Source organism: Prionailurus bengalensis, chromosome A2, assembly GCF_016509475.1.
Source record: "Prionailurus bengalensis isolate Pbe53 chromosome A2, Fcat_Pben_1.1_paternal_pri, whole genome shotgun sequence".
NCBI lineage: Eukaryota > Metazoa > Chordata > Mammalia > Carnivora > Felidae > Prionailurus > Prionailurus bengalensis.
Genome location: NC_057348.1, coordinates 48,820,225 through 48,835,386, shown reverse-complemented (window position 1 = coordinate 48,835,386; position 15,162 = coordinate 48,820,225). Strand labels below are relative to the sequence as shown.

The 15,162-nt window shown below is 37.3% G+C and overlaps 1 protein-coding gene across 2 annotated transcripts in view; it reads right to left on the bottom strand.

Moving 5' to 3' along the window:
* The window catches only part of GRM7 (glutamate metabotropic receptor 7), an 859,113-nt gene that overhangs the window by 574,265 nt on the left and 269,686 nt on the right, over window positions 1-15,162 (bottom strand). For both annotated transcript variants that reach the window (XM_043587992.1, XM_043587990.1), the window contains exon 2: window positions 4,093-4,309. In XM_043587992.1, coding sequence (XP_043443927.1) covers window positions 4,093-4,309 — 217 coding nt within the window. The remainder of the gene's footprint in view (window positions 1-4,092; window positions 4,310-15,162) is intronic.

The following is a 15,162-nucleotide window of genomic DNA, read 5'->3' as shown; positions in this document are numbered from 1 at the left end:
TTCTTTCTTCAAACATCATTGTCTTCACTTGTGCTACCAGAGTATGGCAAAGGAGAGCTCACCCATGTTCTTGACTATGGGCATGGTAGATACACCTCAGGTGGTAGTTCTACAAGTAGCCTCTGCTTCAGGACTTAAATCTAAAGTAAATTTTGGAACTAAAGTATTCTGAAAGGGTGAAACTCTTAAAGACATTTATAAAAGAGAAGAAGCATAATCTTCAAAGTCAAATGGTTATGAATGGGAGTAACCCCTTCAAGCCTGCTAGCAGTACATAGAAACATCCCTCACTCTCATCCCTCTCTCTCTCTCTGTCACACACACACACACACACACACACACACATTACATACATAGGACAATTTGAACAGTTAACTTCTTTTTCTTAATGATTCTCAAGCATTTTTTAAAGTTTATTTATTTATTTTGAGAGAGACAGAGACAGCATGAGTGGAGGAGGAGCAGAGAGAGAGGAAGAGGGAGAGAGGGAGAGAGAGGGAGAGAGAGAATCCCAAGCAGACTCTAGGCTGTCAGCTTGGAGTCCAATGCAGGGCTCAAAGTCACGAAATCAAAAGATTGTGACCTGAGCCAAAACCAAGAGTTGGACACTTAAGTGACTCTGCCACGCAGGCGCCCCTTCTTCTTATGCTTCTTATATAATGAAAGCATATTATCAAAAATAGCAACTCACTATTATATATATATATATGTAACTTATATTATATAATTATATATATAACATATATATATAACCTTCTAGCTATAACTAAAGGCAAAAGTCATCTATCACATGCATTATTTTCAAATTTTTATAACTCAAATAACTCTACTAATTTATAGAGAACTGGTGTGATGCATTAATAATAATCTGGTGCTGTTGGGTGTTACGTGATTCTCTATATATGATGTTATTTACTTTACTAACCTGATGAATCAGGTACTAACTGCATTCTTTACATGAGGAATCAGAGACCTGAAAAGTTAAATCATATATCAAAAGTTTTACAGCATGAAAGTAATAGCATCTGTTAACTCAAACCTACATGTTCCTGACACCACAGTGCTTGCTTATCTCTGTGCCATGCCACCCCTCCTACACATGCACGTGGACCTGTATCTTTGAGGACCAGGTTCCACAGTCATCAGACAAGAGAAAAAGTAGACATTTAAAATTACCCTTGGGGTGCCTGGGTGGCTCAATAAGTTAAGCTTCCGACTCTTGATTTTGGCTCAAATCACAATCTCATGATTCGTGAGACTGAGATTCTCTCCCTCCCTCTCTCTTTGTCCCTCCCCTGCTCACTTGTGCGCTCTCTCTCTCTCTCTCAAACTAAATAAACTTAAAAATATTAAAATTACCCTTAAAATTCCCTAAGCATGTATACTTTCAAGAAGTTCCAATAAAGGAAATTTTTCTGCTCCTTTTTATGGTTCTGAATTAGAATATATTGGTGTTTCTTTGAATATCAGAGGAGGCAGTTGGATTACTGTAGAGATAGTGGCAAATGAATATGTATCTCTATCTACTGAAGTCACATTTGGGGTAGCAAGATGCTCATATTACGAGGCCACATAAGTGAACACAGCTGAAGAAGCAATGGAATCATGTTTCCCCACTCAAGTTTTCTCTAAGCAATGTATACATTGGTGAGTAAAGGTACTACATGCTACTTAAATTGCAATTCTTCCCCCTTCTCTGTTTTTTTTTTCTTTAGGGGTGGGGCAGGGGTGTCTGTTAAGCACATGAGTGAATTCACTTAAATTAATTGCACAAATGCAACGGTTTCAATTAAGTTTACTGTAAGTACATAATGAATATTATAATACTTATAGGAAGAAAACTAATCTGCAAGACATTACCTAAACCCTCAGTGTTTTCTTGCAATTCTGCAGCTGGCTTTTTAGTTACTCTCATCCCCAATTCAAAGGCTCTCCGATTGAAGGATCTCATCTGAAATGGCTGCTGAGGATACAATCTTTATTTCTGAGCTGGGTTATTTCAATGTATGTTTAGCTAAAGTTATGAGCTGGGAGTTGATACCATATTACCATAAAGGCTTTTCCTTTTTGCAGTGTCATTATACAGCAGACTCTGATATTATATCTTAAGTTTTCACCAAGTGACACTAGGAATAAACAACCATATGAAATTCACCACTGACCTGTCTAGAAAATATAGCTCTTTATAAAAGATCCAGAGCAAAAATTTGTCTTGTTCCTGTCCCTTACTGGACAATCAACATGATTTTGACCTTATGAACACTGTAAATTTTGTAACAAAATGAGTAGTGCTCTTTGCTTTGTCCAGCACAAAAGATCAGCATTAAATTTGAGACCCACTTGCAGCAATAACGTAGAATAAGATGGTATCTGAACTTTATCTCTGAGTTTCATCTTACTATTTTACCCATATTTTCTCTTTAACTTGTCTTGTCTATTGGCTTTTACACTCATATTTTAGTTATTGCTCTAAATTGGCTTCTAGCATTTAGGTCAAAGCAGAAGTCAAAGAAACAAAGAAAGAAATAAAAACACAATTATCAAAACTGATTAGGTATTTCTTTGGAAATGCACGAAGTCAACTATTAATGACTCCTACAAATCATGGCATGCATGATACAAGAACACAGGATTTCTTTCCTAATCAGAAAATTTCTAAATGAATTATATTAAGTACGTTTCCCTTGGAAACACAGCAGCTGGGACAGCAGTAGTGAATGAGACGGACATGATCCCCTAGTAGAGTCTAGGGGGCAAGATAGAAAACATCACCACCAACAAATTATACTACCATGTAACAAGTGCTGTGGGAAAAGACACTAGAAATACAAGGTCAAGCAAATAGAACCAAGGCAATTTGGGGAATGTTTATATTAACCTAGAAATGGCATTTAGGATGAGACCTATGAACAATCAAAAGTTATCTAGTCAAAGGTACTAAGAGTAAGAATATTTCAGTCAGAAGGAAAAGTAATGCTTCCAGTGAATTATTCAAATTAGAGCTAATGATAATGTACTGACTTAAAATCATGGGATTTACACAAGCCCTGGCCTCCTTTCAGTAGCCATGTGCAGATACATGCCAATGCTTTACATTTCTGGGTATATCTGTAGTCTGAGTCAAATATTCAAAACCATGTCTTCAGGATTTATGACATCTTTCCTTATGAAAAGGACCTCTGTTTCTATCACCTTGTTTGTTTGTTTGCTTTTATGATTGGTTAACTACTCCAGTCAATAACAATTTAGATTAGATGAAATACTCACAACCAAATGGAGGACCTAACATTAGCATTAAGAACTTTACAGGAACATCAACGCATGTGTTTTTTTAAATATATGTTTACTACATCCAATATTTCCATTAGGGGAAGTCTAAATATTTATTGCCAGAATTTCTACATGCAAGAATTTTATCTCATTTTTCAAAATCTGCCCAATGAAAACCAGCTGGCCAAACAGCTGAACCCTTTACTTCCATTTTGAGATAAATAAACATAGAAGAATCTACTACAAGCACTACTTAAATGAACCATTTTTCTCAAAATAATCTAAAGTTCCAAAGATTATTTGTCTAAACACAGGCTATAGCCTAGATAATTTATTTAACTTTATTTTGGACAAGTAATTCAGAGCTATCACTGTCATTTCTCTTCAAAGCAAAGGCCCACCATGACCAGGGTCTCATAATTCTAAATAATTCTATGCATTTTGGAGAGGGGCAGAGAGGGAGGGTATGTGTGGAGAGGCACATTTAGCAATACTGTCTTAGTCTTCTGTATGCAGGCTGCAATCCACACTGTTATTCATTACACAGAAATAAGATACCAAATTTAGTGCACAGCATCTTTTCTCCACTTCTGCTACTAATACTTTCAAGTACTTCAGTTTCACACTTTTGAAAATATTCTCTTCAAAAATGGCAAAGTGTTATAAATGAAGTCTTTACAAATTCACTTAACAGGCAGTAGGGAATGTGAGAGTAGGCCTATGGTGACTATGTACAGTGTGTGTTTAGTAAAGATTGAGAAGAACACTACAAGCCACAGGTATGTGAAGAGGGTCATCTTGACCATTGCAATCTCTTCCTACCTGCCTCTTTGGAAATCTGCGTGAAGGATTCCACACCTTTCTCTCCGTAACTTCCTTCAGATGCAAGGGTAGACACATAATTCCAGCCTAGGGCCTTTACAATGTCCACCATAGCCTGAGCTTGGAAGGAGTCAGGTGGGACCACACGAGAGAAGAAGTCGTAGCGCCTGTCATCACTTAACTCAGGTGCCGTTGATGCGTAACTGATCTGGGGGATCTGGAAAGAAAAGAAAGCACCACATGAGAGAGCACACCACCTGGATGTGAGAGATTTATTTATACTTATGACCACTGACTCACAATACAGGGCTTGCTCAACGTCCAAAGACGTTGCACCCGGTAACTGTAAACCACCTAAATGCAACCAATCACCTTCTGACAGCACAAAAGGCGATACTTTTGTGCTTTGGCCTTTTGTTTCCTCCTCTGTAGAAGAGGGAATGAGGATGGTATGGAAATCACATGAGTCATGGTAGTTAGGAAAACAAACTTTGTAAACATTCTCACAAACATTCAGAATCATGCTTTGCTTCTTATAAACTATTAGAAACCATCATCACCACCACAACAGAAACACAATCGCCTAACTGGGGTTTGCATAGGATCGGTGTAGTTGACAAAGCCCATGAATATTGGTAGATGTCATCAGACGTCTAACGTTGAGTACCAATCACCTGTGAGGAAATGTCTAAGCAAGCTGCATGCATTATTTCATGGACTCTTCAAAAAATGTTATAAAGTAGCTAAATAACACCCTTAGAACCAGGCTGGAGGCTCTCTGCCACAAGGCCTTTACATCAGTGGTCCCTGCACTTTGGAGGGCCTTCTTTAAAGTTCTCTAAGCTCCTCTTTGGGTGATGGTAGAGGGTTGGCATTCCTGCCTGCATGGAGCCTGCATGGGGGTCTGATTCCCATTTTTTCCACTTAAAGAATCCTCTGGCCTTCTACCTTACACAGGATTAACCAGATGCCCCAAGGAGCTCTAGAGCTTATACTTATAAGGATCATCCTAGGGCCCCATAGCAGGGACCCAGTTCCAGGAGGGTAGCCTAACATGCAGATTGCTCCCCATACCTGGTATAGTACTTTTTCTTAGGATTACATGAGATAAGGCTACCTAAGTAGGCCTGACACTCTGATTTTAGTTCAGTCAAATTACGTATAAATAAAGAGGCCCTGTAAAAAAATGTTTGCTTGGGATTCCAAATACCCAAGGGGAAGCCCTGAAATAACAATCAATTAGGACCCCGTCTTAGGTCCTAACCTCAGGACCTCTCACTAATGACCATTACAAGCTCTGTCCCCTCATTCTTCTAACACTAGAATGCAATAGGCTAACACTAGCATGCATTAGTCCACCTATAAAAATGAGCAACTTCACAAAATTCTGCCTGCATTCTCTCCAAGGACTCACCCTTGCTTTATCATAAGTATTTCTCAAGTATCTAAAGGCCAGTTTTGATCTTTCTTCAAGCCAAGCCCAATAGTCAACTCTGCTCCAAAGATGCCAAAGCTACACTCAAGGTGATTGTTTGAGCCCTCAAAAAATTCTACTCAATATTAATCTATTCCTAAACCAAACAGTGTTGTTTAAAGCTGGTTACCACCTCTGAAAGCTCATTCCTCTACCAATTTTCCTAGGTCTGCATTACTGTTAAGTCATATGGCCTTGGCAGTAGATGACCCACCATGCAGTCCACCCTTGATGTACTTTTTCTCCATGACCATTGGGGGCACTGTCACTGATCCAAAGCCTCAAATCAGTGTGAGAAAGCCTCAGTCTCCAGATGAGGAGCAACATCCTGAGACAGGGGTAGTGAGGTACAGTGGAAATAAAATGGGCTTTAGTATTGACAAGATCTAGAATCAAAGCCTGATGTTTCTCTTCATGAGTGTTTACCTTGGTGAAGTTCGTTTACTTCTTAATGAGCTATCATTAATAAAAGTTTGTTTTGAGGGATAAGAATAATGATTATACATTGCTTAGCATGATGACTGGGACAGACTGGTTGATTAATACATGGGGGCAATGATAATCCAAACAGAGAATGGTGTGTTTCCTAAGTTAACACATTCCCTTCATTTGACTTCCCAAGTTCTCTGTGACACATTATCACATTCCCCTCATTGTTCTAAGGGAAGGACATAGTTTTATACATTCCTATCATTATCACTTTAGAAATGATCTCTACTATTTACCCAACTCTTTCTTACTGCCAGCTATGTTCTATAAGTTTATATGCATGAACGTATCCAACCATCAGTAAATATTCTATACTATTATTACCTCATTTTACATAAGAGGAAATTGAAACTTGGAAGTAGAATAATATGACCTTGTGTTAAGTCACAAAGTTGTAAGACAGAGCAGCACCCACACCTGGGAGTGCCTCTGTGTGAACTTGTGAACTCTTAACTACCATACTTTGCTGAATCGCTGGTAAAACATTTTAATAAGAAGAATAAGACAAAGAAGGGAAGTAGATTACTAGAGTTCAGGACAGTTTCTGTCCACAGAACTGACTACAGAGCCACTGAAAGTTTTTTAGTGATCATTCTTAGACTGTTATTCAAACATTTTATGTAAACGTCTTGTTGAAGCTTATACAAATATCTCAGTAGAATGAGCTCCCTATGTTTCATTTATAGTCCCAAGATTACAAATTTTAGGTAGGAAAACATCAACTGAATAAGAACTCTAGGCAGAAAAAAAGGAAATAGATTAAGGAATGGACAAAGAGAGAGGGAGAGAGGTGGGGGGTGGGAGAGAGAGACTTTTTCATATAAGAAATAAAAAGGAAAGAAGCCAAGCATGTCAATTCATTTCCATCAGTTTTAACTTGTGAAAATGTAAAAGCTTCATGCTTTTGCACAGATGTCTTTACTGCCAAAATCCCTTTCTACCTTTGAAACAGCGCTAATGAAGATACATCCAGTCCTCTACTTGAATTTGCATTTATGTAGCTACTGTAAAATATCAGAATTATGGAGCACTCCCAATGCTAGTGCATTTTCTAAACTGTGCCCAAATTCAGTAATGAAAATCCTGGTGAAACAGATTGCTTCCCTCACTACCTGCACCCATTGAAAGTGGTCACTATATGTGGTCTAGTTCTTCATAATAAATAAGATGCTCCCAGGTTAAGACTCATATAGTCCTTTAGGATCATGCAAACATCTTATATACAGTGTACTTATTTCTACATTATGCATATGCTAGAATAAGGAATGAAAGAACAAATGGGTTTCATTTCTGTGATAAAAATATAGCTGCATAAGGACATGCCTCCTCAAAGTAAGAGATGAAGGACTGCAAGAATTTATGTAACCTATGAAATATGATCTATGCATTTATTTAAGTATTATGTTGTATATTTACTTATTTTCAAAAGGATGTTTAAGCACACAAAGTAATTATTTTGAAGTATGTGTTATAACTGGTACCTACAACTGGCCAAATTTTATTAGTCGTCTTCAGTTATTGACCTTCACACTCTCCTTGATACCTTAGCGCTACTTTTTCTTTCTGTTACTGAAACCCTCCCCTCTTGCCAATCTCCTACGGAAATGCAGAATTGATCTCTTGATGAAGAAAATTCAGTGTAGTGACACTTTGGCTATAGAAAGTAGGTATTTCATCTCTTGTTGAAACTTCCTTTGTCTGATTAAAAAGAACATGGGGGGGGGGGGTCACCTGGGTGGCTCTGTTGGTTAAGCATCTGACTCTTGATTTCAGCTCAGGTCATGATCTCATAGTTTCTGAGTTCAAGCCCCACATCTGGCTCCAAGTGAGAGAACAGAGCCCGCTGGGGATTCTCTCCCTCTCTCTCTCTCTGCCCCTTCCCTGTTTGCATGCGTGCTCTCTCTCTCTCTCAGAATAAACTTTAAAAAAGCCTCTAAAAAAAAAAAACTAAAGCACTTTTCATCTGAATCAGATGACTAAATTTTCATCTTATTTTATTATTCTCTGCTCTTCATAAAAACCTATCACACAAACATGGTTTTCACTAATGATGAGTCCAAAATAGGAATGAAAACATCTACAATCCATTGTAGTTGTTTAGAATGAGTTTGTGCTTTTTCTTAGAAAACAAAAAGAAGAAATAACTTTAATACCTTCATCCCTGTTAACAATTTGTCTCTCATTTTTGTGTGTGCATTTGGGTACAGATATACATATTACTAACTATAAAAATGTGGGTCTTAATCTCTTCTTCCCTCCCCCTGACCCTTTCATTTGTCTTTCTCTCTCTTTTTCACTGTAGAATATTCTGCTTATCTAAACCTAACATTTATTGTTAAATTTTAAAACACTTACTAAGTTTTTGCTATTAGAAGAAAAAAGAATCTTCAAAGCTAATTCAATTCTCTGTAGTTATCCCTGAATATTTTGTTAGAATATTGTTCAAGCCTCTACCCCCACCAATGTGACAGAAATATTTAGGGAAATACGTTTAAATATTTCCCTATATTGAAATTATTTGGAATCATTATAGATGGTAGAGCAACAGTCTATACTTATGGCAAAGACTATCTCTTGTCACATCTTAATTTTTTTTAAGTTTATTTAGTGTGTGTGTGTGTGTGTGTGTGTGTGAGAAAGAGACAGAGAGAGACAGAGACAGAGACAGAGAGAGAGAGAACCAAGTAAGCTCCACGCTGTCAAAACAGAGCCCAATGCAGGGCTTGATCTCATAAACCATGAGATCTTGACCAGAGCTGAAATCAAGAGTTGGACATTTAACCAACTGAGCCATCTGGGTACCCCACAGCTTAAATCCTTAAATATCCTTGGATCACCAGGGTGTATTCTCTACTTATTCCATTTTTCTATCTTCCAAGTCTTAGGACAGTGTTTTACTATTTTAGTTCTTATAAGCTTAGAGTGTTTAAGGCTATATTAGTTGGAATGTATCCTCTCTTCATAACTGTTCTTTTATAAATTACCATGGGCAATCACAGTTTAGTTTTCCAGCTGAAATTTTAGCATATTTTTTCAAGTTTATAATAAAGTTCCATTAAGATTTTGATGAGAATTGCATGATATTTATAAATTAATGTGGGAAGAATTGATATATTTATAATATTTTATTTTCCCTTATGGGAAAATAACTATTTTCATCCATTTTGTTGTTCATTCTTTTCTATTAGTAAAACTTTATGACTGTCTCCATGTAGGCCTTGCACACTGTTAACTTTATTTCTAGATAATTAATATTAACTTTATTTCTAGATAATTGCTATTTTTATTGCATTATGAATGATATAACATTTTCATTTTGTTTTCTATTTACTGCTGGTATATAGGAATCTATTAATTTTGTATATTTACTTTGTGACTTACACCCTTGTTAAAATTCTTATTAGTTTTAACAGCTTTCGGTTTATTTTCTTGGGATTTTCAGGTAAGGAACTCATATTATAAAAATTCATTTAGTTTTATTTTTTAATTACATCAGCTAGAATATCCAGGAAAACAGAAATGACAGAGGTGAAAATAGATTTCCTTGTTCACATTTATCCACAGTGAGTGTTTAAAGTCAACTAGAATTTATTCTTATTTCTCATATTGAAAAATGTATAGTCAAAGGAAGAATTAAGATTATCAGTTAAAATCTTATTTTGACAACATACAGTCTTCAGCTAGAACTCATAGTACTTACTATACATGTCTCCAAATAGTTGAAAAAATATACCTCTCCACCAAGTCTTTTTTTTTTTTTTTTTTAATAAAATCAAGGGGCTCAGTCGGTTAAGCATCTGACTTTGACTCAGGTCATGATCTCACAGTTCATAAGTTCGAGCCCTACATCAGGCTCTGGGCTGACAGCTCAGAGCCTGGAGCCTGCCTCAAATTCTGTGTCTCCCTCCCTTTATGCCCCTCCCCCACTTGCATTCTGTGTGTGTGTGTGTGTGTGTGTGTGTGTGTGTCTCAGAAATAAATGTTAAAAATTTAAAAAAGAGAAAAATCTCGTTTGTACAATTATTTCTCCCAAGGTATGAATCAAAGTGAAAATAATCACAAGATGGAAATTTGTTTCAAGTAATCAAGTTTTTGAATAGTTCTCACACCAGAAAGTAGTCATTTCAAAGTTATGTAGAAGCCAATCTGGACCCTTTTTAAACATTGAAAAGCAAACAAATAAAAACAGCAATAAACCCATCATTCTTCAATTATCAGATGCGACATTTCCCAAACCTATATCTTACTCTTAAAACAGAAAAAGGAAAGAACACCAACCAAACAAAAATCCCAGTTTACTGAGTTCTTAGTTTAACTTTTAAAATATATATGAACATTTAAGATCCTAAGAATTCCTATAAATCTAAGAGAATTAAGGCCAGAGAAAAAATCATTTCAAGAATTTTGGGGGTGCTTGGGAGCCTCAGTCAGTTGAGCATCTGAATCTTAATTTTGACTCAGGGCATGGTCCCAGGGTCGGGAGACTGAGCCCTGCACTGGGCTCTGCATTGAGCATGGAACCTGCTTAAGATTCTCTCTCTGTCTCCCTGTGACACTCCTCCCCACACACTTGCTCTCTCTCTCAAAAAAAAAAAAAAAAAAAGACATTTAAATATAACTTACATTCTCTGCACTTCTAAAAACATTCAAGTTTTTAATACTTGTACCCCACAATACAAGTGATTGTGGTAATGGATTTGTTCGGTGGACAGAAAAAATAATCAAGTTAATTTACATCCAGTTCTTGGAACACAGCAATCACTAGGAGATGCACAGGGCTCTCTCCTAATCTTCAATATTCACCCTAGAAAGCAGAAGTTCATAGCAAGGTCAATGAGGAGTTCTGAAATGCTGTGGTTTCCTTTGGAAACAAGTGTCACAACTTTCTGGGTACACTGTTAGTTATCTGTGTAATTATCTGTTTATCCTGCTCACCTTTCCTGGAGAGTACTTACCCTCACAAAGAGCAAAGACTTTGTTCATTTTATCACCACTGGACAGCACTGTGAATGAGTAAGCCAGCCAACGAATGAATAGAATAATGCTAAGAGAACAGAATCCCTCATCTACCTGGATGGGTGGCAAGAGAGACTCACAGTTTATGGGAGTTATCCCTGCCCTTGTCGGACCTGTGACTGACTGGCAGCTTTAAGCATGGAAGCAAACATCTTCTTTCACCCTTTTTATTTATCCTTGGCCCATGAGTCCTTAGGAGTACCTTCCTCATCATTGGAATGTAGGTAAAGGTAAAGGGATCTAGGGAGTCATTTCAACTGTTCATTCTGTTTTTTCTCTTAGGCCTGAGACTTGACAATTCAAGACACCTCCAGGAAGCAGCCAGAGTTCAGTCTAACGCTGTAAAACATACTTAAATTTATCATTTTAAACAGGGTCATTCTGCCCTGCTGTCTCCTTAGCTTTTCTCCCTTATACAACCAGGCTTGGATGTCAGACACAAGAAGCAATTAGTGTTTGGCATCCCAGGTCCTTGGTTCCAGTTAAATGCTTTTACTTTATGTTAACATTGCCATTATCAAATCAAAACAGGAGGAAAAAGAAGGAATATATTAAACAAAGCTAGAGAAAATAATTCCATGTCATTTCTAATAGAAAATCAAATGAGTGTGTGATGCACTTTTGCTTTCCAAGTGTTGACAAGATTGAACTCTACTAAATTTAATTTTATCCCATAATTACTACAAAGTCAAACACTTCTAGGCAAAGGGATCTCTTGGGCTTGGAAACAGCACTCCTCTAAGCATCATCATAGTGTCAACGTCTGTCAAAATAACTGAAGACCAAAGTCCAGATTTGGAAGTGATTACATTAATATTTTTAAAATCCAAATGGTCACCGCTACTCCAACACAAACTCGATTCTCTTCAAAATACATTCCTCAACATTTATAAAATGAAGGAACCACTTCACTTTTTTAGAAAAAAGGAAGGACCTGAAATTGATTTGGTGCATTTTGAGCTTCCTCTTCTTTATATTCTAAGGACAGTGCCTGTGACAAGGTCAGTCACCTGGGAACTTCTTAGTTTTGTAAAAGTGAATAAGGTTTACAGTTCCATGTTCCTGGGAAATCTGCATAGCTAGGGAAGGCAATACAAAATGTACTAATGCTTATTCTAGAGGGCAGTTTCCACAAAAATTGTAAAAGGCAATTTTTGAAAGTATCGTGTGCAATTAAGATAATGCTTCAGTGTACCTGTTGAGATATTAATGAACTCCCGGTGGGGCATTATTAAGTTCACAGTTAGCAGCAATTTCACTCTTAGTTCTTATTAAGCTTTATTGATATGGATCCCCCAAAAGGGAAAATGAATGAATAACCCTTTCAGGTTCATTCTTTGAAGCATCATTCTCCTCACTTCATACTTACCTCTTCTCTCAATAATATCTCAGTACATATTTGGATGGTTGGGCTTTAATATGTATTTTTGGTAGTATTTATTTCTTTCAAAGCACTTAGTAATGATTAATAACTCCCAATCTATCTACAATCTGGAGTTTCACTCAACTTTAAATTGTTCATGACAGAGATTATCATTAAGTATTGCAATTTTTTTCTTTCATCTTTCATTTCTTTAACTTCATAACACCTTCAACATTTTGTGAGTGGTAAAAACCATCTTCTTGAGAGCCAAGAGTTCTACGTGTGGACTGCCAATCAAATTTGTATAATACATGTGTAAAAAGGTTTATGTGTTATTGATTTTATTGCTATTGCTTTATTAAATCTCTCTATATACTGGACTTTTAGATGTGTGCTTCTTTACATATATAACCTCATGGATTTCTGCAACAACGTGTAACAGGTAAAAATGTTACTGTCATGAATATTCTGTTTTGCCTTCCTCATCTCCAAGTTTTTAGAGTTGATGTAAAGATAACTGTAATTCAGAGTCCAGATGTTGGCACATGTGGCCAAATAGAACACAGGATTTCTGTAGCCACAAAGGTGACTCAAGGAAAAGGACATGACCTCACCAGCCCAATGTGAATAAATGAGATGCAGTATCAATGCAAAATGGGGCAACCTAGTATCTTACACATCCCATAGGTAGCAAATGTTAGGAATGGTTAGGAAATGTCCTTAGAACTTCTCTATGTCACTTACAGCTTGTTGATCCACATTTCTCATGAACCATAAAAAGTCAAGAGAAATCTGGGACTTTTTAGATGATTAATAGCAGCCAAAACAGTGATAGCACAAGTTACTGCTAGACAAGTTAGACAAGCTCTCCAGGGTTATATCTCTATCCATAAAATGGGGCTAATAATATAAGCCCAACCTACATCACAGGGTAAAGGTGAAATACCTACAAAACAATATTTTTACATGTCATACTGGCATACAATGCTGTTTTGTCTGGTTCTATTTGCTTAAATAAGCATCCTACTTAAAAGTGTGTCTGGGGATATATGTGTATGTAGCATATAGCTCCCTGAGAACTTCTGTTGATTGGAGAAGTATCTCCACCCATATCTCCATAGCATTCAGTGACAAAGTACAATGGAAACCTCCCTGCTACTCCGACATGGCACCACAGAAATCATCGGCATATACTTTATTAGAGAAATAGAAGAAAACAGGGAGGGGGGTGATTTTTATAATCTTTCATGGTCCTTCCTGATCCTACACATCCATGAGTTATCTCTGGCAAGTATTCCTACAACCATATATGAATAAAAAAATAAAAAGTAACCACAGTAAGTGTTTAACATTTTTCATATTTATTAGATTTGATCCTAGGTCTCTTTTAAGGCCATAAGGGCCAGAGTCTCGTGCCTAGAGTTTGGTTTATCAAACACTAAAGGCTGACTTTTGAGGTATTCTGCTAGCAACATAAATGTCAAATCGCTATAGATCAGGGCTCCCAGACCTTGCTACTATTGATATCTGGGTTCAGATAAGCCTTTGTGGTGGTAAGGAGATGAACTCTCCTGTTCTGTGTAGGATGGTTAGTAGCATCCCTGACCTCTGTCATTAGGTGCCAGTAGCACATCCTAAGGTTGTCACAGTCAAAAATGAATGCAGACAATGCAAGATATCCCTGTCTGTATGTGGGGTTGGGGAGTGGGGGTGGGGGGTGGAGAGTGCAAAATTGCTTTGGCTGAGCCAGTGGAGGATTATCTGTGGAAAAGACCAGTTGGAGTCATCATACTGTGGTCACAAAATAAAAATGAAGAGATATTTTTAATGTCTTGTAAACTCAGCTTTGCATGTTTTCTCTTCTACTTGCCAATCTGTTCCAATTATCAAAGCTGTGTGTGTTTCCCAGTCACCTTCAATTATCTGGTTTCTCAATAGAATGCACAGATACAAGCTACTACAATGCAAAGTCCTTTACGTGGACACAGCCAGGAACTTCTTGTTTTTTTTGTTTTTTTGTTTTTTTAATTTTTTAACGTTCATTTATTTTTGAAACAGAGAGAGACAGAGCATGAATGGGGGAGGGTCAGAGAGAGAGGGAGACACAGAATCTGAAACAGGCTCCAGGCTCTGAGCCATCAGCACAGAGCCTGACGCGGGGCTTGAACTCATGAACCGCGAGATCATGACCTGAGCCAAAGTCGGACGCTTAACCGACTGAGCCACCCAGGCGCCCCAACCAGGAACTTCTTAAAGTGGAGAAGAAAATAAAATGAAATCTGAATTTATTTTCTGAGAACCATTGCCACCTTTATAAGTGTGCTATAGTCCAATAATCTTGATTATTCAGGATGCTTGAAAATGGAGTATTACAGGGGCACCTGGTAGCTCAGTCCGGTAAGTATCCAACTTTGGCTCAGGTCATGATCTCATGATTGGTGGGTTCAAGGCCCCAGTCTGGGCTCTGTGCTGACAGATCAGGGCCTGGAGCCTGCTTTAGATTCAGTGTTTCCCGCTCTCTCTGCCCCTCCCTTGCTTGTGTCTCTCTCAAAAATAAATAGTAAACATTAAAAATTAAACAAAAATGAAAATGGAGTATTACAGTTAATTAAATATTGTAGTGAACTATGTGTCATATGAATTCCAGTTCTCAGAAAGTCAGGCACAATAAAGTGCACTAAACAGAAATGCTACTGAACATGATACAATCTTTGCTGAAGGATTCAGA